Source organism: Leucopleurus acutus (genome assembly GCF_964270905.1).
Source record: "Leucopleurus acutus genome assembly, chromosome: 2".
Taxonomy (NCBI): domain Eukaryota; kingdom Metazoa; phylum Chordata; class Mammalia; order Artiodactyla; family Delphinidae; genus Leucopleurus; species Leucopleurus acutus.
Genome location: NC_139143.1, coordinates 114648702 through 114671689, shown reverse-complemented (window position 1 = coordinate 114671689; position 22988 = coordinate 114648702). Strand labels below are relative to the sequence as shown.

At 39.7% G+C, this 22988-nt stretch overlaps 1 protein-coding gene across 1 annotated transcript in view; it reads left to right on the top strand.

Annotated features, from left to right (window-relative positions):
- Positions 1–21629, top strand: part of LRRC8C (leucine rich repeat containing 8 VRAC subunit C) — a gene marked incomplete at its 3' end in the record, with an annotated part of 29313 nt that extends 7684 nt beyond the window's left edge. The window contains exon 2 of the mRNA XM_082857763.1: positions 19359–21629. Coding sequence (XP_082713889.1) covers positions 19359–21629 — 2271 coding nt within the window. The remainder of the gene's footprint in view (positions 1–19358) is intronic.
- Between the last annotated feature and the right edge of the window lie 1359 nt (positions 21630–22988).

Sequence of the window (22988 nt, the reverse complement as noted above, 5' to 3'; positions counted from 1 at the left end):
GGTTTATCATGATATGGAGGGAGATAATCTTGTATTTCTAATCAGGACCCCTGATTCGGAGACCCTCCCCGATCCTCTCATCCTGTCAGACGAACAGATCCACTTGAATTCTTCTGTCCTCGCTTGGTTCCTCTCCAAGGCCCTTCTTTCCCATTTCACTGAGAACACTGACCACATCTGGATCCTCCCAGCCATACAGTGACCCTGTGCTAAGGATTAGGCCAACACTGGCTCTACATTTTAATTACAAGGCTAGTAAGTTTCTAGGTTATATCTGGAGTCTTCTATTTAATATAAATAATGAGCGCTGCTCCTTTGTCCCCTATACTACTGTTTTCTTGTAAAATCCTGCATTTTTATTATTTTATAGTTCCTATTGTTTTGGGACATCTGGCCTTCATATAGTTTTTCTTTAAATCTAGTGTTATTGTTTTGTGTCTAATTTTTAAACTATGAAATAAAACACTCCCAACTAGAAAGATACATACCAACTAAAAGATTTAACAAAAATAAGATACCACTCAGAATGGCAACAAAAACTATCAGATATCTAGGAATTAAGCTAATCAAGAATACACAGAGACTTCCCTGGTGGCACAGTGGTTAAGAATCCGCCTGCCAATGCAGGGGACACGGGTTCGAGCCCTGGTCTGAGAAGATCCCACATGCCGTGCAGCAACTAAGCCTGTGTGCCACAGCTACTGAGCCTGCACTCTAGAACCTGCGAGCCACAACTGCTGAGCCTGCGCACCCCAACTACTGAAGCCCGCGCACCTAGAGCCCACGCTCCGCAACAAGAGAAGCCACGGCAGTGAGAAGCCCGCGCACACAACGAAGAGTAGCCCCCGCTCACTGCAAGTAGAGAAAGCCCGCGCGCAGCAACAAAGACCCAACGCAGCCAAAAATAAATAAATAAGTAAGTTTATAAAGTAAAAAAAAAAAAAGAATACACAAGAACTTAAAAACTTTTAAATGCCTAGTCGATGACATATAAGACAATTTGAATAAATGGAAAGACATTGCATGTCTTTGGATGGCACAAACTTGATATTACAAAGATGTTCAGTCCTCACAAATTAGTTTATAAATTCAAAGCAATATTAAGAAAAGTCTAGTTAGATTTTTTTTTAAGAAAAAGCAACTTGGTGAACATATACCAAAATTTATTTGAAGAGTGCTCACTTATGGTGGTGAAGAGGAATAGAATGGTGTAAGGTGATAAAAGGAAAGAAAAGAAACAGAGAGGAGGAAGAGGAGATGAAGGAGATGGGGAGGGAGGGGCTTTGCAGGACCTGATAACATACTGTACCTTGAGAAATATGGAGAGTTCAGCCCTCTGCCCCGAGGGTCCCCAATCCCACCGCACACACAACAAAACACTTTGACTATATGAACTAATTTCTTCAGAAGCTCCATCTAATTCTCATCCCTTTTCCCGTTGTAAATTTATAAATCTCTGTGCAAATATTCTATTTCACAAGCAGGAAATTTCCTAACTCTAGATTTCACAAGTGGGTAAATTGTTAGCTCTAAGATTTAGCATCCCTCTGTTTCAAAAACAAAACTCTAGTTGGAAGAATTACCTCTAATTGTTAGGAATAGAAACTTCATAAGGCCAGGCCTCGTCTGTAGGGTTCATTCCCACATCCCCAGAATGAAAGACAGTAGCAGTCCTGTGGGTCATGTGTACGTGCTCACCAGAGTTCATTCTGTGGAATGAAGGGACGAGTGAGTGAGGAAAAGTGGATGAGACATTTTTGGCATGTGCTAATGTACAGTGAGCATTTAACGGCTGTGGAAAGGGACTGAGACCTTTGAATTACAGAGATACTGTGCTAATTTCTGGGTATTTTACACCATAACTTAAGAGATTGTGACCAGCATAAAAGAGGGACCAAAAACCCTTATATGAGACCTGGTTGAAGGTATATATAGCCTAAAGTTGAGAAGATTGATGTTACTATGAGAACAGACAGGAGATGCTCAAAGAGCTGCCATGTGGAAAGTGTAGATGTTTTAAACTGATTCCACGTGTCCTAGAACACCAAATATAACCAACAACAGAAGTTTTAGGAAAGATTTTCGCTCAGTACAAACTCAACTTTCAAAAAGTTAACAACTTTCTGAAAATGTCATGTTAGGTAGTGAGATTCCTATTATTGCAGATGCCCATTGTAGAGAGCGAATAGCCTGGTGGAGGGGAGGCTACAAGGAGAATCCATGTGTCCTCAGACAGAACCATGCGCATTTGTCTTTAACATATAATAAATAGTTCCAGGCAATGGGGTCAGGCAGTGATAAAAATGACAAGGCCCTGCCAAAAAAATAAAGATACATTTAAAATATAATGTCAGATGTAAGTGCTTTGTAAGGAAAAAGCAGTGTAAGGAGAGAGAGGGACAGGGGTCCTACTTTAAGTAGGGTTGTCGTCTCTGAAAAAGTCACATTGGAGCAGAACTAAAGGAACTGAGAGAGGGAGGTATGTGGGTATCTGGGAGAAGAACATTCCAGGCAAAGGAATCACAAGAGGCCAGTGTGGTAGATATAGAGACAGCACGGGGGACTGTAGCCCCTTGCAGTGTTTTCTTGCTAGGATCCACTGTGTAAGACTTGAAGTCAGTATTGACCTAAATTGAGCATTACTGCAAATGTCAGCCTTCTGAGATTTAAGCTTCAGACTTGCCAGAGTTAAGAAAAAGAATTTAATCCTGCGGTATCTGGAACCTGGGACCTTATGAACTACCAAAACAATTAGTATTACCTCTTTGTTGACACTTAACTAACCACAGTGTGTGGAAGCAAATGTTAAGAACATATCTCATGGCCCATTCAAGACTTCAGGTTGCCAAAAGGCAGGATCTGTGTGTGATACATCTTTGTACCCACCTTTGTGTCTTAGACCTAACACTCAAGAAATGTGTGTTGAGTGAATGCATCAATGTGCTTCAGCAGCTCTAAGAATTCATTGACTCTTTTAATAATAAAGACAATTGTACAAACTGTAATTTAAAACTGGATCATAAACTGATGGAGGAAAGCTTTGTGCGGGATAATTAACAACAAGGTGATAAAAATCAGATCTTCCTGCAAAAAGTAGAAAAAGCGGCCAGTAGCAAATGATCTCTCTTTAGTAGTATCAGAGATTAACCACAGCACTGCAGAGCTGGACAGGAATACTAGGAGCATCCTCTCTAGAATAATTAGCATAAACCTAGTGCCAGAGAAGGGAGACAGGCCCTTATGCTTGAGTAATAAACTTGAAAGAAAAAGTCCTTTGAGGATGTACTGCAAAAATGTGCTAATAATAGATCAACAATTCCTGACTTGTATATGTTATATGCCCTCACATGTTAGAAAACTACAGCCGAAATTTGTGTATAAAAAAAAATCATGCTGTTGTGACAGAGAAACTTAAGAAACTATAGACATTGAGGCACCTCAGTAGAGCAAGTTACAGAATCATTTCAGTGAGACCAATGAAGTATATTTTTACAGAACTGAGAATTTATGTTTTGGCCATATGTGGTTGTTTTATAATAAAGTTGAATGCCATGGTGAAAACCAGGTTTTTCTTACCCAGATGATTGCCCATTCATACAGATGTCGTATGGAGAAGAATATTTCGGGCATCCCCAAATGAACCACATTATGAGTGTTGATTGAGTTCTGTAACAGTATTAGTACTTGATCTTGTACCCATGGAATAGATTTTATGAACTGCCCTGAGAGTCTAAAAACCTCCATGTTGTTTTGTGGGAAAATGGTTTCTTCTTTCTAAACAACGAGTTTTCAAATGAACTTTTGAGGGCTTGCTAATGTTCATTAACTATTTAGTATACTTTAGTCTTTTGGAGATTTTTTAAAATTCGTTTAAAATTTAGTGGTTTCTGAGTAATGGTGATATTTTCATGATATTCGTTTATTCTAATCTAAGAAGGTTATAGTCCTGCACTAGTTAAATGTCTTTTAAAAATAAAAATAATAGAATTTCAGAATTGGAAAAGAATTTAGAGGTGATTTAGTATAAGTTCTCATCCAGTATAGAAATCTTTTATAGCTTCCTTGACGGATTAATATCTAGTTTCTACTTGAGTGTATTTGGTGCTAGCAAGAAGTGTTCTGTTTAATGAAATTTTTGCTATGAAACTGCAGATAAATCAGTGCATATTTATTGAATGTTGACTAGGTTCCCAGCACTGTTAGGTATTATTGGGAATAAAAAATAATTTAAGGCTCCATCTCTGCCCCAAAGGAGCTTAAGGAAGAAGCAAAATAACACATTCATTCATTGTACCAGTTTATTCAGTATGCAATGTTGCAGGCACTGTGCTAAGTTCTGACAACACAAAACTTGGTCTTGGACCTGAAGTTGTTTAAACTGTTGCAAAGATGGACATTCATATACATCCTTCTAAAACAGAAGATAATTGCTGCGGGGTGTGTGTGTGTGTGTGTGTGTGTGTGTGTGTGTGTGTGTGTGTGTGTTCATATTGCAATAACCATATATTGCAATAGCTGCAAAAGAGAAAGGATAGTTAAGTCTACCTGGGGAAATCACGTTTCTTGATATTCTAGGTAGGATGGTTTAAATTATATTCCTAAAAAAAAAATGTGTTGTGGTGTGTTACAAAGAATAAGACTTGTGGGGCAAATGTCCACATGGAAGTGTCTAGCAAATAAAGACTTTCAGCTTTTTAGATGTAACAGCACTTTATTTCTAAGAATAAAGGAGTAAAGGCTTTTAAATGTACACATGACTGTTCATCATGTAATAGCAAGTTTAAATCTTTAGCCCTCCTAAGAAATAAACTATGCTAACTGGCAATATTAGAGTTAACTACTTTAAATTTGAGTTGGCATCTCCCTACTCAAGGTATATTAGTCTTAAGAGCTAGTGAGATTCTTTGCACCGATACCTAAAGCTAAGGCTGTGTAATCTTAAATTCAAATACATTAGCTTATGTTTTGGGATGTTGATGTTAAGTTTTAAAATGTTGGTGCTGGATACTGGACTCAGAAAATACCTAATGCATGATGAGACAATGTTGTAGAGATCCCTTTCTGAATCACTTTTGTGTATCATTGTACTGGTCAGTTTCTTAACTTAATATTTTTAGAAATTCTGCAGTATCCGCCACAAATCTTTTGTCTAATAAACAGGCCATCAGCTACATCATCATTTTACCTTGTAAGAAACCTCATATGCTCAGCGGAAATATAAAATCTTGGTTAATTTTTATAACTTCAGCTAGGTCAAGTAAATTAAAGAGAAGAGTTAAATCTTTCCCCAGAGCTTCAAGCAGAAAACATGGACTCTGCCGTATGATTTTGGATAAAATACGTGGCCTTTCTGAGCCAGTTTCATTAAAGGAGCAGGATTGGCATCATTTCCACTTCACAGATAAGAAAAAAAAAATGATGGTAAAATAGAAATTTATTATTTTTAGTCTTTTAAACTATAGACTTCAAATGCCTTCTCTTCATCTGGGGCATTTCCATATGTCACAGGTGTGATGAGTTGGGCCTCTGATTGAGAGAAGTCTGAGATCAAGGTCCACATGCCCAATTCTTCCCTCCCACAGCTATCTGCCTTCCTCTCCCAGAGGATCTGCAGGAGCTATATAGACAGAGGACAAGACAGGCAAAGAACATTTAATGAAAACTAAGCTCTGGCCCCAAACCTCACCGTCACTCTCCTGGTGAGCTAGGCCAGAACTCGGTTAAGTCACAAGGACTTCCCTTGCCTAGGTGCTGAAGACCTGGACCAGAAGCTGGAGGAAACGCAGGAAGCCTCCTTGCCCTCTTTCCCTGTACTTTAATCTCTGTTTGCCCAGATGAAGGAAAGGGGAACCTGGGCAAGGAAGAGACAGGGTGAGGAAGGGGTGGGGAGGAGGAAATTGACTATTGATTCTCCCTAAAGCCAAGAGGAGAGCTTATGTGAGCTATCCTCCCCTGGCCCTCCTAGGGTATAATCCACTTCCAAGAGAGAGCAGCTCCAGACCCACCCTATCACATCAACTTCAAGGAAGAAGAGAGACTTCAAAGTGATGGCTTCTAAGAGGAGCTCTAAGAAGAGACTCCACACAAACTAATTCCAAGAGATCCCCTGCTTGAACTCAGAGCCTTAACCCCTTATGAGCACCAAGGTTTAATACTACTCCTTAAATGTTGCCATGTCTACTAGCCCTCCTTCTAGAAAGAAGTAAGGAGGAACAAAGAAGAGTCTTGAGTCCTGCCCAGAGATCAGCCATCTAGATGAGTCAGAAAAAAGGAAAAATCCGTAACTGAAATTCACCTTATATGGTAAAAGATCTATTCGCTTGGAATGTGTGGAACCAAATTAATGGTATTTCTGCAGTCCAGAATAGCTTAACTTCCAAAAAGCATAATGGCTGGGAAAAAAATTCTCCTACCGTCCACCACACCTAAATGATAAATTGTCATGACTCTTACCTTACCTACAAGTCTTCTTGTCATAACAAGGTACAGCTACCACAGCCTGGCAGTTGACATCATTCACTTGCCAATAACTAGAGCAAATTATTCTTTGATTACTATAGAAAATTTCTAAAATAAATGATCTTTTTTTAAAAAGATTCTTTTAATACTTTTTTGTTTATTTGTATGATTCCAGTGTTAGAATTCTGTATCTTTGTGCTGTTTGTACATTGGTGTGGATAGTCCAGAGGATTTATGTTTCTCCGGGACTCTCCCAATTTCTTTGATCTTACTACTGCTCACAGATTTATCAGTGAACTGCAGGGTGTCCAGAGATAAGTCAGTTGAGTACAGAACTGTGGTTTCAGTCCCTGGGGGTTGCTTCAGAGCTTTTTCTTATTTCAAGAGCATAATTATAAATATTTCAAAATTTTAAGCACCAGAAACAAATTGTCTTGGTTATGAATCACTAACAATATGTTCCTAATGTTTATCCATAGTTTTTGTGTATGCACTGAATTTTCTCGCATGGTTTGACTTTGAAATGGACGCTTTCCACTTAGATCTTATATTGCCATGGATCGGGCTTCCCTGGTGGCGCAGTGGTTGAGAGTCCGCCTGCCGATGCAGGGGACACGGGTTCGTGCCCCGGTCCGGGAAGATCCCACATGCCGCGGAGCGGCTGGGCCCGTGAGCCATGGCCGCTGAGCCTGCGCATCCGGAGCCTGTGCTCCGCAACGGGAGAGGCCACAACAGGGAGAGGCCCGCGTACCGCAAAAAAAAAAAAAAAATTGCCATGGATTAAATAATTCATTAGTCTACTTGGCTTATGGGAAAATGCCATGAAGCAAAATGAAAACAGTTTTGAATCTCATCCACTCCCTCATTTTTCTTTTTTTGTGTCCTGGAGAAGCTTTTCTCGAAAGAAAGGGGAAGAAAACATAACATAGATACAACTAAAATACAAGCTACAGGAAACGAAAGCATCCTTGATGGCTGGAAAGTCTCAGGCTGACCGAGGGTTTAAAAAAAATTAACATTCATAGTATGTATAGTCATCCTTACCCTCGAAAAGTCTGTCTGTATATTCATAGTGGTAGGAGAATTGCCTTTGTTAAGAGAGGTATCAAAATGCGTACAGGATCCTAAAGTAGGTGTGATGGTTTCTTCTTTCACTTGGAAATGAAATGAATAGGTCGTGCCTCCCGAATCTGGCACTCTCTTTGTGCACCTTCAATGAGTCAGCACTTAGCTCCGGCTTTAGGAATCACTAGGCTGACATCACTTGGCAATTTGGAGGTTGTGTGAAGTGAGCTGTTTCATCTCAGAGGAAGGTAGCTAAGGCAAATTTTTCCAGATGTTCACTGGCATCTGATTTTATACATGTGTGTACTTGCCGTTGTTGTGGTTTGTTTTCCTTTGGGGAGGGGGCACAGTATGTGTTTATTCACCTCATATTTAGTACATACTTACTTTGTGCCAGGCGACGTCAACAAGGTTGGAGCTTGCCTTTAGAGAGCTTATTGGTCTAGGAGGTAAAATGATAATAGCCAATTACACTGTGTTTCCACAGGTACTACGATAGAGGGAAAATCAGTACTTAAATACTGCTCCAGTTAACTGTATACTTTTGTTCTGTTAATGTATAATAATGACTCGGGTAATTATGCTTTAACTTTTTCAATGTTTAATTCTTCCACCAGACTGGTGGCATTTTATGTTCCTCAAGCAGAGAAATTTCTGATGATGCTTCACTAGAGAAGATTTGCTTGATGTCTGGTTTTTAATCATGTACAGATGAATCCTATAACAAGTGTAGTGTTGTTATACCTTATCACCAAGAGAATTCGTTAATTCAAAAATCTAAGTTTTAATCAGCTCACCCCTCCAACCCCTTCGATTTTTTTCCCTAGGACATTGCCTTCATGCCCCAGAGGTGCCCGGGTATGATCTTGTGCCTCTCCTTTTCCTGTTGCTATTGAGGAAATGAGCAACCAATAAAAACAGACTTTTTACTCAGCCCTTGTGTTTATTAATAAACATCTGAAAGTTTGTCAATTATCTCTAGACTGCTCGCTCTCTTTCTCTCTTTACTCTCTGGCTCTAAACTTCCTCCATACGCAGGGTGTTATTTCCTGACCAACACATGAGTTTTAAACATTGTCATTAAAGAAGAAAGTGCAGGCAGGAAATGATGCCACACCCTTGCAGTTATGCTTTTCCATTTCCCCTGGAGACAAGGACTCGTTTGTGTTGGTGAGAGTGATGCAGTGTGTGTGGTGATCATGGGTGCCTGTTTTTGTGCTCCAGTGGTGATTGCCCCCAAATACACATGTATTGGACTTGGAGAATAGTAAGCCTTTTGAATATGACATTTGCTGAGAATGAAATCACTTAAATCTTCGCCCTTTTAAAACCATCTTCCCTGCCTTTTCAGTTCCTTCTTTCTCAACAAGATTTTTTGGTACTTAAAACATTTTCAGCAGTTAGCCTTAAAACAGATTCTGCATTCTCAGAGTTAATCCTATCACTGATGAAGGTAAATCTCACATCTCTTGAGGATAGATGCTTTGTCTTCTAGCATCTTATTTCTGAGAGAACATAATTAGTTTGTACATTAACTGATAACTTAGTGACATGAAAGTTAATTCCCTTCCCTTGTATCTCCATCTCTTTTCCCAGGAGAAATGGGTCTACCTCAGAAAGGAAGAGCAACAGTCCATCTTTTTATTTAAAAAAAATTTTTGGCCACGCTGTGCGGTATGCAGGATCCTAGTTCCCCTTCCAAGGGTCGAACCTGCACCCTCTGCAGTGGAAGCTCGGAATCCTAACCACTGGACCGCCAGGGAGGTCCCATCTTTTTAATCTTATTCCTTGTTCTTCCCAAATGCAGCCCTTTGCCTCCTGTCTCTGGAACCCACAAGGTTCTGACCTTACCCTCCCCGCAAAACCTATCCAAGTCCAGCAGCTTCAAGGCCCAAATGAAGTTGCTCCTACTGCATGAATCCTTCTCTGCTCACTGCAAGCCTTAGCTTTTATTTCATTTACCACATCATTCACATGGTATATATACAGCCTTGCGTGCACTGTTGTTTGACTTTTCATGTGGCTATTTATGTCTCTCCAATGAGACTGTAAGTGCTTTTAGTTATGCCTCCTTGATTTTCCTATAATGGTTAGCATAAAGTAAATATTCAATAAGTTTTAGTAGATATTCAATAAAGTAGATATTCAATAAGTTTTAGAACGTCAGTTAGGCCTCCTTGATTTTCCTATAATGGTTAGCATAAAGTAGATATTCAATAAGTTATAAACTGTCCTTATAGTTTTAGACTATATGGATAGTCTGTCCTTAGTATCTCTCTGAACAAGCCCTGGGGAATAGGTCTTTGGGATCTGTTTCTTGCTAGGTCACTCTCAGATCAGCAGAGATAGCTTGTTTTGTTCTGTCAGACTGGGGACAAATCTGGACAATCAGCTTCAGGGTGCAACCCTCTGGAACCAGTTGTATTTGAATCTATGGAGTGGAGGGAGGGTAAAAGATAATCACCTTCCTGTTGGCCCACCTGCCACTTTGTGGCTCCAGTCTACATGTCTGTATCCAACTTGCCATAAGCAAGTTAAAGCACCATCTTTTAAACGAACAGATCATAATCTAAAGAATACCCCTGGGTCACACATTAACATATTGGAATGACGCCTGCTGTTTCACCATATGCAGCAAGTTTTCTCACTCCTTTCAGTGATAATAGAGTCATAACTAAGATTTAAAGTCTAAACCAGAGAAATAATTTGGGGGCTATAGTTCATAGAAAAAATATTGTACTTAATTGTTGAGGTTGTAGGAAAATAAGTACTCTCATATGCTGTTAGGGGGAGATGTATAAAGAAATCCAGCCTTTTCTTGTGGGGAGAGGAATTTGACATTGCAGGTTTACCTTGTTTGGCGCTACCCAAGCAATGTTGATTCTTCATAATGGTAGTCTTGAGACTAATTTTATATTACAGCACACTGTCTCTCTCTTATGAAAAGATAGTAAAGCAAGAGTTATGCTTGAAAACACTCCCTGTGTTCAACGGGTATAGCCATGATAAAATATAAAAGGAGGTACCAAAAATGCATATATGGACTCAAAAACAAGATAAACACTTCTGTGGAGCACAAATGGAATACTGAGTGGGGCTGAAGCAACAGCTGGGCTGTCATCCAAACGCAGGCAGTAGCGGCCAGGAGCTCAGCTCCTGCCAGTAAAGGAACTAAAAATGCACTAAGCAAGATAAGAGACCGGAGCCTGGTCACTGTTTGGAGCCAAAGGTCCTCACTCCCAAAAGGAAGCTAAAAAGAATGGCAATTAACTGGCTGCTGGAGCTGGTACTTCAGAGGAAACCGTGCATCTGGGGTGCCTCCCAACCAGGAACTGAGTCAGCCTGCCCATGTCTCCCTGACTGGAACTGTGAGATCCTGACATCACAGTGGAACATCAAAACACCATGACGAGCCCTAATGGTGGACTGGGGAGCTGGGTGCAGGAAACCACAAAAGAGTGCGCAAGAGAAAACAATCTCAGAACGAGCCTACCACCCAGAACACGTGAAGAAAATTATGCTAAGAAACTCTCTCAGCAAAACTGACAGTTGGAATATTGATACTCTCCACTTGAGATGAAACTAAGTTTTAAAACAAGCAGTGAAGTTAAAATAAATACATTTACTTTAAAAAGTTCAGAAAAGGGCTTCCCTGGTGGCGCAGTGGTTGAGAGTCCGCCTGCCGATGCAGGGGACACGGGTTCGTGCCCCAGTCCGGGAAGATCCCACATGCCGCGGAGCCATGGCCGCTGGGCCTGCGCGTCCGGAGCCTGTGCTCCGCAACGGGAGAGGCCACAACAGTGAGAGGCCCGCGTACCAAAAGAATAAAAATTAAAAAAGTTCAAAAAAAATAAAATAAAAAGCAGAAAAAATAGATTTAGAGTGGTCAAAGAAATAACATTAAAAAGTGGGTAGATATGACGTAAGATCAAATGGATATAAAAAATTTAGAAATCATGGAAATAAAAAAGCCACTGAACTTTAAAATATCAATAGGTAGAATAATGTCACTGTACTCAGTTGTAGAAAGATGTAATGAATTAGATAAGAGTTCTGAGTTACCCAGAGGCCAGCACAGAGAGAGACAGGTATTAAAAAGCACAAACACACACCCGTGGAAGATGAGTTGAGAGACTCTAACGTACATCTAATAGGAATTGCAGAAAAAAATGGAAGAAATGATGAAGCAAGTTTTGAAGCAATTATTTAAGGAGATTTTGCTAAAGTTTTCCAAAATTGAAGAAAGTCAAATCCTTAGCTACAGATACCAAGCAGTGTTCATCTACATACACTTAAAATTAAAGTGAAACTATAGAAGATCTGGGGTTAAAGGTAAAATCTTCAAAGCTACCCTAGAGAATTATTAAGGGAGATACTTTAATCAAAAGGAAAAGGAACCCAGGGGCAAGATAAAGGATCTAAGAAAATTGGTGAGCACATGATAAATATGTAAATAATCACAAGCAACTACAGATTATTTTTTTTAATTGTGTGTTTCAAAGGAAAGCTAAAACAAACTCTGGGAGCAACAAAACGGGATGGTTCAGCGGCTAGTTGAAACATGCTTGGAAGGGGAGGTAGGGATTCTGAAAAGCTTTAAGTGTATATGTTTTGAGAAATAATAGATAACCTTTATTACAGAAATTTAATCTTCACCTTCCCAACCAGCTGAAGCAGGATGGAAAACAGGAGATGTGGAAGATGTTATCAATGCAACAGAAAACAGGAAGAAGGAAGAAATGGTATATATAGAAATAAAAATATGGAGAGGGAGGCGCAAGAGGGAGGGGATGTGGGGATATATGTATATGTATAGCTGATTCACTTTGTTATACAGCACACCATGGTAAAGCAATTATACTCCAATGAACATGTTAAAAAAATAAGTAAAATTATGGAAATAAATCCAAATATCAGTAAATATCCCAATATGAGTTAGGTTAGCAAAATAATGTAATAGATTAAATTCAGTTGTAAGAGAAAGAGGTGATTAGTTTAGATTTTTTTAAAAATACATAAAACAGACACCTAAAAAAATAAAACAAAATCACAGACAAAGGTGCAAAATAGAGATTAAAGAAGGATATTTAAAAAACAGAAAAAAGCCAGTGGAGCTCTGTTAATATTAGACAGCATTTCTAAAATGCACTCTTTATCAAAACAAGGTATCTATTTAAATTTTAAAACATGCATAAATTCTTGTAACACCACGCAGGATACAAAAGAATCTCAACACCCCAAGGAATTCCCTGGTTCTGAACCTTTGCAGTGAACCTCTGGCAACCGCTGATCTGTTCTCTGGCCTGATTTGCAGAATGCCATGTAAAATCAGGCAGCATGTACTTTTTTGAGACTGGCACTGTCGTTGGAATGTTTTTAATAAATTGCCTAAATGCACATCGTCGTTGGAATGTTTTTAATAAATTAGAGCACATCCACACCATGTAATAATGTGGCCCTTAGAATGAAGTAGATCCCTATGTGCCGATGTGTTAAGGTCTCCAAGACATACTATGAGAGTGAAAAACTCAAGGTGCAAGAACAACTCATGTAGGAAGATCCCATGTGTTTATATGTCATGTTTCTGTAAATGCACAGATATAGATCCAGAAGAGTACGCACGAAGCTTATCAGGGCTTCCTAAGGAATGGCAAGGGAGTAGGAAAGGTGAAGGGAGGATGCTCCCTTCTGTGCTAAATATGTGTTTTTTTAAAAAGATTTATAATAGCAAAAAATAAAATGTTTAAGCATAACTTAACAATAAATGTCCAAAATCTATTTGGGGAAAGCTATGAAACACTCTTGGGAGACAGAAAATTAGATTGAACAAGTGGAAACACACACCATGGAGAGGAAGAATCAACACCATAAAGATGTCAGTGCTTCTTAAATTAATTTATAAATGTAATGTAATCCCAATAAAAATACCACCAAGTTTGTTTTTTTTTTTTTCTGGATCTAGACTATAAAGTTGATTATAAAGTTCATTGTGAAAGACGAGCATGAATTTGAGCACTTGCAACACTCATGACTGATTCAGTTGTCTTTCTCCTGTGCTTGACCTGGAAGGGCACATTGCTCTTGGTATCTCTAACATATCTGACGTACAGCAGAGGCTCCACAATGGTTGACTTTTCCTGAGGCACACGCAGAACTACTCAGCACTTGTGTTCTACACATCCTACACCACCGCCATCGATGTCATTTATGTCTCCCTCATATAACAGATAAGCTGGCCTTTATTTATGTTGCTCTATTTTTGTTATATCAAGCCGTTTCTCTGAAGCTAAGTGGTTTGGTTTGGTTTGGTTTGGTTTGAACCTCAGCCCTTTGGTGTCTCATTCATGCAAATGTGAAACTGTTTCAGCATGTTACCACTGTTCCCTGCTGCTTCTCACCGCAGTCCTTTTCTGGAAACTGCCTAAATTAAGTAGATCTTAGATTTCCCTTATAATAATGGGTGTTATGATTCTAACAAAGGGACTGAGAATCAAATAACCATCATCAAAGATAAACAATCAAAGATGTAGATGAACATTAATGATTTAAAACTGTGAAGATTACTATTAAAAGGCCCTAAGTTTACATTGACCATGCGAGGTATTTCAATATGTGATCAAGAGTGTACATGCTCTACTTAAAAATGCATCTCTTTGCTAGTATAAATGTGATCATTACAATTTTAAATATTTGATTTCTTTTCCTAGATCTGAGCAGCGTTTCAGGGCATAGTTTGGATGGGTTGCTTCCTTTTTTAAAGAAGTTTGAATTTTACTTCGTTTCTCTTGAAAGACATCCCCCTGTAGAAAGTAAAAGCAAGAAATTCAGTTGATTTCATTGACCTTAGGATTTTTTTTCAAAAACAGCTGTGGTGTTATCTCAAAATAATTTGCAAATGGGAATTCATGAATCCAACTTTAGTGAGCCCATTTCTCCAATCACTGCAACCCTTGTGTTTCTTTTCCAGAGATATTACCTAGATATTACGACAGACATGGAACAATTTTACATGTATATTTTTTATTCCTCTAGGAACTTTCACTGTAAAGTCTTGAGGAGCATTTTATATACTTATGTTACTGGATGTCAGCTGCTCCGTAGGACCTAGAGAGGATATTGGATCAAATTCCAGTCCATGGCCTAAGTTCTGACGGACTCATAGAAGAATTAGGTTCTCATGGTCCCAGTTCCTGCTTCCGTGGAAACAGTTTATAGATTTTTAGCATCCCAGGCAAACTCTCCTTGTCTGTTCAGGTTTGATCCAAGCATGAAATTTAGTCCTTTTTTTGCTGTGATTTCCACAAAGTTCATTCATAATAGGGGTGTATGTGTACATTTAGCAGATTTTACCAAAGGTTTAGGGAAGAGTGAAAGGTATTGACATCTCAAAATAGAAATAATGAGTGTACACCCCAGCCTCCTACCATGTTGCTTGAGCTATTTCCTTCGATTCTAGCCCCTCTCTGCTCTGCTGACTCACTCCTCCTACCTCCAAGCCTGTTCATCCCAATACAGCGCGGGGTGGGGGTGGGGGGCGGTTAGCATCTTTGTTGCCTGGCTTCACCTGACCTTTGCCCTCAGTGACTCACCTCCTTCTATATCCCTATCTTCCTCATTCCCAAACTGAGATATTTTCTTGAAAGTAGATGATTTCGTTCAAGAATTATTCTCATGGAGGACTTCCCTGGTGGTCCAGTGGTTAAGACTTCACCTTCCAATGCAGGGGCTGTGGGTTTGACACCTGGTTGGGGAGCTAAGATCCCACATGCCTCAGTGGCCAAAAAACCAAAACATAAAACAGAAGCAATATTGTAACGAATTCAATAAAGACTTTAAAAATGGTCCACATCAAAAAAAACATTTTTTTTTTAAAGAATTATTCTCGTATCTGCTTCTAGGAGAGTAACGTTCTCACCTTGCTATATTGTGGATCAGATTCTCTCGTTCATCTTGCTTTTTAAATTTTTTTCTCTTCCCCCTACCCTCATTTCTTTCCCCTCTTTCTCGTCCTCCCCCTATATAAAGACTCTGTGTATCTCTAGTCTCAATGCTTTTTCGTCCAAAGGCAGTCTGAGGGCTGTCCCTAGAAGAAAAGGATGGGATTCCTCGTCATAATGACATGTGTGTGTATGAGCTGGTGGTGATGGTCTGAGCCTCGATGGTTTGTAGGATGGGATGTGGGCGGTGGCTTTCTCCCTGGTCTTACCCCAAGCACTCTCCTTTAGCCCTGCACCGGCAGCCTGGAACCCTACCATTATGCCTTTGCAATTTGTTTTGCAGCCTTTCCTTAAGGCTTGTTTTGTACTTTAATCTTTAAATTTCTGGGTAAAGGCAAAAAGAAGTGAGGTATAGGTTTAATTAGACAAGCTTCTCAAAAGAGCAGAAAAGGTGAAGCAGAAACTTTCAAGTTCTTACAAGCTGCTATTTACAGATATCCCCTAGAAACACCCTTTACCCTTTTCTTTTTTTAAAAGAAACCTATCTGCCTTATTTTTTTCTGTCTTCTTTCTCTGTTTTACTCTACCTTTGAAAATATTGATGCTTCTCCCAATTCTTCTCAGTGTTGCAAAGTTTCCATTAGCCACGGAAGATAACTTCCTTCCTCTCTCCTGTGGCTATTTCACTGTTTAAGTCCTCACACTCTTTACTGTTGGACTCCGTAACCTGCCCTCTTCCTTTTCATAGTCCTGGATAGACAACCGGCCATCACATTCTTTGGGACTTCAACTATGAGCTGTGTCTCTGCTGGAGTCTTCTTAGGATGTGTTCTCTTGGCAGCATGAGCAGCAATTGTTCGTGGTGACTAAATTCCAGCATCTTTTTCTACTCTGTGCTCATTTCTGAGTAGTTAACAGCTTCTGGAAAATAGAGCACTGTCTTTACCTTCCTGGGATTTAAATAGGCACATTTTAAAAATTACATCTTTGTGAAGATTGAAAGAAATATGGCATCAGAAGGCGGAGAGGAACTTCTGGAGATTGTCTACGTGTTCCCCTCCTACGTTGGGCTGTTCTCTTAAAGCCATCGTAGCAAAAACTCGGAGGAATGCGGAGACTATCTGGAATGGTGGAAATATACTAGTCTGCTCTGCTGTTTCCTAGCTACGTGAACGTGGGCAAGTGATTGAACTTCTCTGAACTTTAGTTGGGTTCTTCTGTAGAATGGGGAGAAAATGACCTACCTCTCTAGCATGGCAGATGCGAGCCAGTCAGGTACCTTTGTGCAGAAAGGGTGAACAGCTGACCGAGGGGGGCAGTAGCAGGATTTCAGCCCACACTTGCCCCTCAGCTGGGCACCCTGGTGCAGGACATAACCTGAAACCCTCTGTAGCAGCCAAGCTCCAGAGGTTTATCGTCTTTCCCCATGAGGAGCAAGCCTGGAGAAGGGCTGGGCAGGGGGCAGTAAGGGGGCCACCTGGTTGCTTGGCAGGGACGTAGCACCTCCAGAAGGTGCCTGCCTTTTTACCTTCTAGCTCGTCTCTATTTTCATCACACCATTAACAATGTCATATTAACATGCTAGCTCAAAGGTGTCACTCTTGGAGAAGGTGCTGGGGAAGAATTTCTTCCCATGCTGGTCTCTAGCCCCTACCTTATGCCTACTTCACAGATTATTGGGGGCATTAAATGAGACCACGAATGAGAAAACATCTAGAATATGGCCCCAAACACTGACTTTCTTACTTTTTCTCTGGGATATTTCTTCAGGATAATCCGGCATCTGTCAAGACTTTCTCTTACTATTTTCTGTTCCAGAGGTTTCCAAGGTAGAGTGCTTGACCTCCAAGAAATATAAAGGATGCCCCATTGAGATGAGATTAAAATGAAAGCTTTATGTTTATCTTAAACTTAAAGGAAAAATAATTAAGTTTTCTAATATTTGACATATGGATTGGCAATACTTTATGGGTATAATTATAAGTAGACATATATATGCCCACAAACGTGGGCATGTTTAACATCAGGTAGGTGATTAAAATGTTTGAAGGCATTCTCAAACATTCTCACACCTCTGTAGCCACTGAACCCTCTGAATGCAATTACATTTGTTTTTCTTCCCTGCCTTCTTTTGATTTACATGGTAAGTAGTAGCCCCCTGCTATATCTTTTAGGCTGGAGCCTTTATAAATCGTTATAAATGAAACTTCCTCTCTTCCCCTAACCTCATTCTTTCATTGTTCTCTGCATAGGATATGGGGAGAGATAAGCTTTTCCCTAAAATATGTATAATTTATATAAGGTAATTTGTTACTTAGGATAAAGTCAAATTGAGATCTTTTTGGTTTAATCCTAGAAATTCAATAAAATAAAATAAGAATGTGGGCTCTGGGTCCAGGTGGCCTGGGCTTGATAACATTAAGCAAGTTACTTAACCTTTCTGTGGCTTGGTCTCCTCATCTGTGAAATTGGGATAAAAGGAGTGCCTGCCTTATCAGGTGAAGGTGACAATTAAAATAATTAATACCCATGACATTATTGGAACAGGATTGCATATTAAATACGACAGAAAGGTTGTTGCTGTCATCACTATAATCACCATCCTTATCTTCATCCCTAGGAGACGTGTGGTCTACACCCAGACCTATGCAACTCTGAATTGGAAGGACTAGTGTCAGCTCTAGATTCATTCACTTTCTCAGCAAATACTGATGGTCTCCTATGTATCAGACACTCAACTAAGGGTTGGGTGCTCCACTGCATTGTCAAACCTTGTAAATACTTTTCTCTACGGGGCTATATCTCCCATGTCACCAGGTTATGGTCATATTCTCATGCCATAGCAGTCTACTTTGTAATAGAGTCAGTTTCTACTTCTAGACTCAACATAAAGAGCTTTGCTGTTGCAAAATCATTATACTCTATGGATTTTCAGCCATTTGACCTAATAAGGTACAAATAGACTTCCCCTGCATTATCAATTCCGTGTTATTACCATAAATTTCTTGGTTATTATTCTTTCTCTGAACTGTTTGCTTACTGTCCAGATGATTCCACTTACGTGTACTTCTTCCTGGGGATGATTCCTCCAGGTTGATTCAAGGATTATTTTGCCTCATCCTCCCTCATCTTCAGAAAGAATGTGTTCTCTCTTACCCAAACTGCAATCTTATGAGACTGCTGGACATTCTTAGGGCTTAATATTCTTTTCAACAAATTGAAGCATTGGTAGAGGGATAGAAGTTGATGTAATATTTTGTGTGAAAAGCAGCAAGTTTAGACATAACTATTTTACTATCGAACATTTCTGTATTTTTTCATCTCTCTCTGAAGAAATAGTTTTTACAAAAGCTTAGTAAATTCCCATTTTATTAAAGCCATTCACGTTCATCTATGCATGTCTAAGATATGGATAGGAAGAAAAGAGGAAACAATAAAGACGGGAATTTCTCCCGTATTTCCTCCTTTTAATGCTTCTCGTACAGAAACTAATATCAGTCTTGGGAGCCATCCAATTCAAGACTGAGTCTGATAAGAAGATGTATTTCCCAGACCAATGACTGATTCTCCCAGGCTTCAGTGAGAGAAGAAATGCAAATTTTTTTAAATACATGAATGTTCTTTAACTATTTATTTTGTTGTGAATCGTTCTGTGTCCTAAAAAACTGCTGCGTTTTGTGTCCTGAGTTAGACATGGTGAACAAAGATATATCGATACAATTCATTTTTCCAACATGTGGGCTAAGAATAAAAATCTCGGTGCTGGAATTGAACGTTGTATTCTCCAGGCAAAGGAAATGGACATTTATTGGATGGTATTGCTGCTTTCTTCGCACTAATGACATTATGAAAGCTCTTTGAGTAATATAATTTGAAAATATTCTTTCTTTGTTTCAGGTCATGCAAGACAAGATAATCTGCCTTCCAAAAAGAGTGCAGGCTTCTCAGAACCAGTCTTCCGTTTCGAATGTCTCTCAAGCAGTGGCCAGTACCACCCCACTGCCTCCACCGAAACCGTCTCCCACTAACCCAGTCACTGTGGAAATGAAAGGACTGAAGACAGATTTGGACCTTCAGCAGTACAGCTTCATTAACCAGATGTGCTATGAGCGAGCCCTCCACTGGTACGCCAAGTATTTCCCTTACCTTGTCCTCATCCATACCCTGATCTTCATGCTCTGTAGCAACTTTTGGTTCAAATTCCCTGGTTCCAGCTCCAAAATAGAACATTTCATCTCGATCCTGGGGAAGTGTTTTGACTCTCCCTGGACCACACGGGCTTTATCTGAAGTGTCTGGGGAGGACTCAGAAGAAAAGGACAACAGGAAGAACGTGAGCAGGTCCAACGCCACGCCGTCTGGTCCGGAAGGCGGCCTGGTCAACTCTCAGTCTTTAAGGTCAATTCCTGAGAAGTTTGTGGTTGACAAATCCACTGCAGGGGCTCTAGATAAGAAGGAGGGTGAGCAAGCGAAGGCTTTATTTGAGAAGGTGAAGAAGTTCAGGCTGCACGTAGAAGAAGGTGATATATTATACGCCATGTATGTTCGTCAGACTGTACTTAAGGTTATAAAATTCCTAATCATCATTGCATATAATAGCGCCCTGGTTTCCAAAGTCCAATTTACAGTGGACTGCAATGTTGACATTCAGGACATGACTGGATATAAGAACTTTTCCTGCAATCACACCATGGCACACTTGTTCTCGAAGCTCTCCTTTTGCTACTTGTGCTTTGTAAGTATCTACGGATTGACGTGCCTTTATACCTTATACTGGCTGTTCTACCGTTCTCTGAGGGAGTACTCTTTTGAGTACGTCCGGCAGGAAACTGGAATTGATGATATTCCAGACGTGAAAAATGACTTTGCTTTTATGCTTCATATGATAGATCAGTACGACCCTCTGTATTCCAAGAGATTTGCAGTGTTCCTATCTGAAGTGAGTGAAAACAAATTAAAGCAGCTGAACTTAAACAACGAGTGGACTCCGGATAAACTGAGGCAGAAGCTGCAGACGAATGCCCATAACCGCCTGGAATTGCCTCTCATCATGCTCTCTGGCCTTCCAGACACTGTTTTTGAAATCACGGAGTTGCAGTCTCTAAAACTTGAAATCATTAAGAATGTCATGATACCAGCCACCATTGCACAGCTAGACAATCTCCAGGAGCTCTCTCTGCACCAGTGCTCGGTCAAAATCCACAGCGCGGCGCTCTCCTTCCTGAAGGAGAACCTCAAGGTCTTGAGCGTCAAGTTTGATGATATGAGGGAGCTGCCCCCCTGGATGTATGGCCTCCGGAACCTGGAGGAGCTCTACCTGGTTGGCTCTCTAAGTCACGATATTTCCAAAAATATCACCCTTGAGTCTCTGCGGGATCTCAAAAGCCTTAAAATTCTCTCTATCAAAAGCAATGTTTCCAAAATCCCACAGGCAGTGGTTGATGTTTCCAGCCATCTCCAGAAGATGTGCATACACAACGATGGCACCAAGCTGGTGATGCTTAACAATCTGAAGAAGATGACCAACCTGACAGAGCTGGAGCTGGTCCACTGTGACCTGGAGCGCATTCCTCACGCCGTGTTCAGCCTGCTTAGCCTCCAGGAATTGGACCTCAAGGAAAATAATCTGAAATCTGTAGAGGAGATCGTTAGCTTCCAGCACTTGAGAAAGTTGACAGTGCTAAAACTGTGGCATAACAGCATCACCTACATCCCAGAGCATATAAAGAAACTCACCAGCCTGGAGCGCCTCTTCTTTAGTCACAATAAAATAGAGGTGCTGCCTTCCCACCTCTTCCTATGCAACAAGATCCGATACCTGGACTTGTCCTACAATGACATTAGATTTATCCCGCCTGAGATCGGAGTTCTACAAAGTTTACAGTATTTTTCCATCACTTGTAACAAAGTGGAGAGCCTTCCAGATGAACTCTATTTCTGTAAGAAACTCAAAACTCTGAAGATTGGGAAAAACAGCCTATCAGTACTTTCACCAAAAATTGGAAATTTACTATTTCTCTCCTATTTAGATGTCAAAGGCAATCACTTTGAAATCCTCCCTCCCGAACTGGGCGACTGTCGGGCTCTGAAGCGAGCTGGTTTAGTTGTAGAAGATGCTCTGTTTGAAACCCTGCCTTCTGATGTCCGGGAGCAAATGAAAACAGAATAACTTATTTTTGTTTAAAGTTTGACTGAAACATGCTTCTACCAAATACAGTATAAATAATTAGGTAGTCTTAATGCCTTTCCTATTTTATTATTTTTTTCTTTTTCACACAAAACAAAATGTACACAAAGACTGAGTAAGGAGTATGTATTTTTAATAAAAAGTTAATTGTATTTTTTCAATATTAATATTTTAAAGTTTTATTTGTCCTGGAACCTAATGTATCTATTACTGTTTTCTACTGACAGAAACAGATGGTTCCGTCTGTTTTTTTGTTTTGGTTGTTTTGTTTGTTTTGGTTTTTCAGTTCATTCTTGTGAAGGGAAGGGAACTTTAAGTTGCATGCTTTTGGTGTTTTTTAAATCCATGAAGATATTTTGCCAAGGTCATTTTTAGCTTGTTTACACCTGTACAGGGTCCTTATTTTTGTTTTCATTGTATGTGTACCAAGGAATCTGTGCTAGTTATTTTAATTCCAGCTGCCTTCTCCATTGGCCAAGTATTTCATTCTATAGAAAACACTTCTCTGGAGTGTAAACTCACATAAGGGCATTGTCATAGACTATTATTTGCGAAATTTCCCCTTGCCTCCAACAGAACCCTAAATTCTATTCTTTCATATACCTGACAGTTATTTATCCTTAGGCAAGGATTTTGTAAGTGAGTAAAGACAATAATCTCCCGTGGTCAGCTTGCTTGAATTGGTCATTTATAATTTAACTGATTTACATTTTTACCAACATTTAAAAAAAATCATTGAAAAGGAAATACAGAGGTTCCTCCCATTTAATATCAATATTGTATGTAGTACTGGTGAACAACCTTAGAAATGCTAATTTATTTTAATTCAAATAGGTAATTAAATTTAAAACTCTGAAGCCTGTTTTTTAGTAACTTAATCATCTTTGATATCTTGATATGTGAATACATCCGATGGAAGAAAAAAAAAATGTGCTACTAAAGCACTCTGCTAAAGAGCTGATGCACTCCAGGCAGGCACACTGGTTCCTCTGGGTAGTGTGGAAGTGGGGATCTCTATTCAAATTCTGCCTGTTACACGAAATAATCCACGTATATGTACGTATATAAATCTATCTCCCTCAAGCCTGTCCTTGCTGCAAATGCTAGTGATGCAAGCACAGAAAGTCTGCTCTCTTTGGCTTAAAAAAAAGTATCTCATCTAAAATGGTTCTGTTCCTTTTTTTTTCTTTTTTAAGTGTGAATAAATTGCTACGTAGATAGAAATAATTTTTGCCTGGTGGTTAGCCAAGTTTTATTTATCTCTGTACTTAAACATCCAACATAGTATGGGTCTTGGGCACAAGTTTTCACTGACTATTAAGCTGTATAGAACAGGAAAAT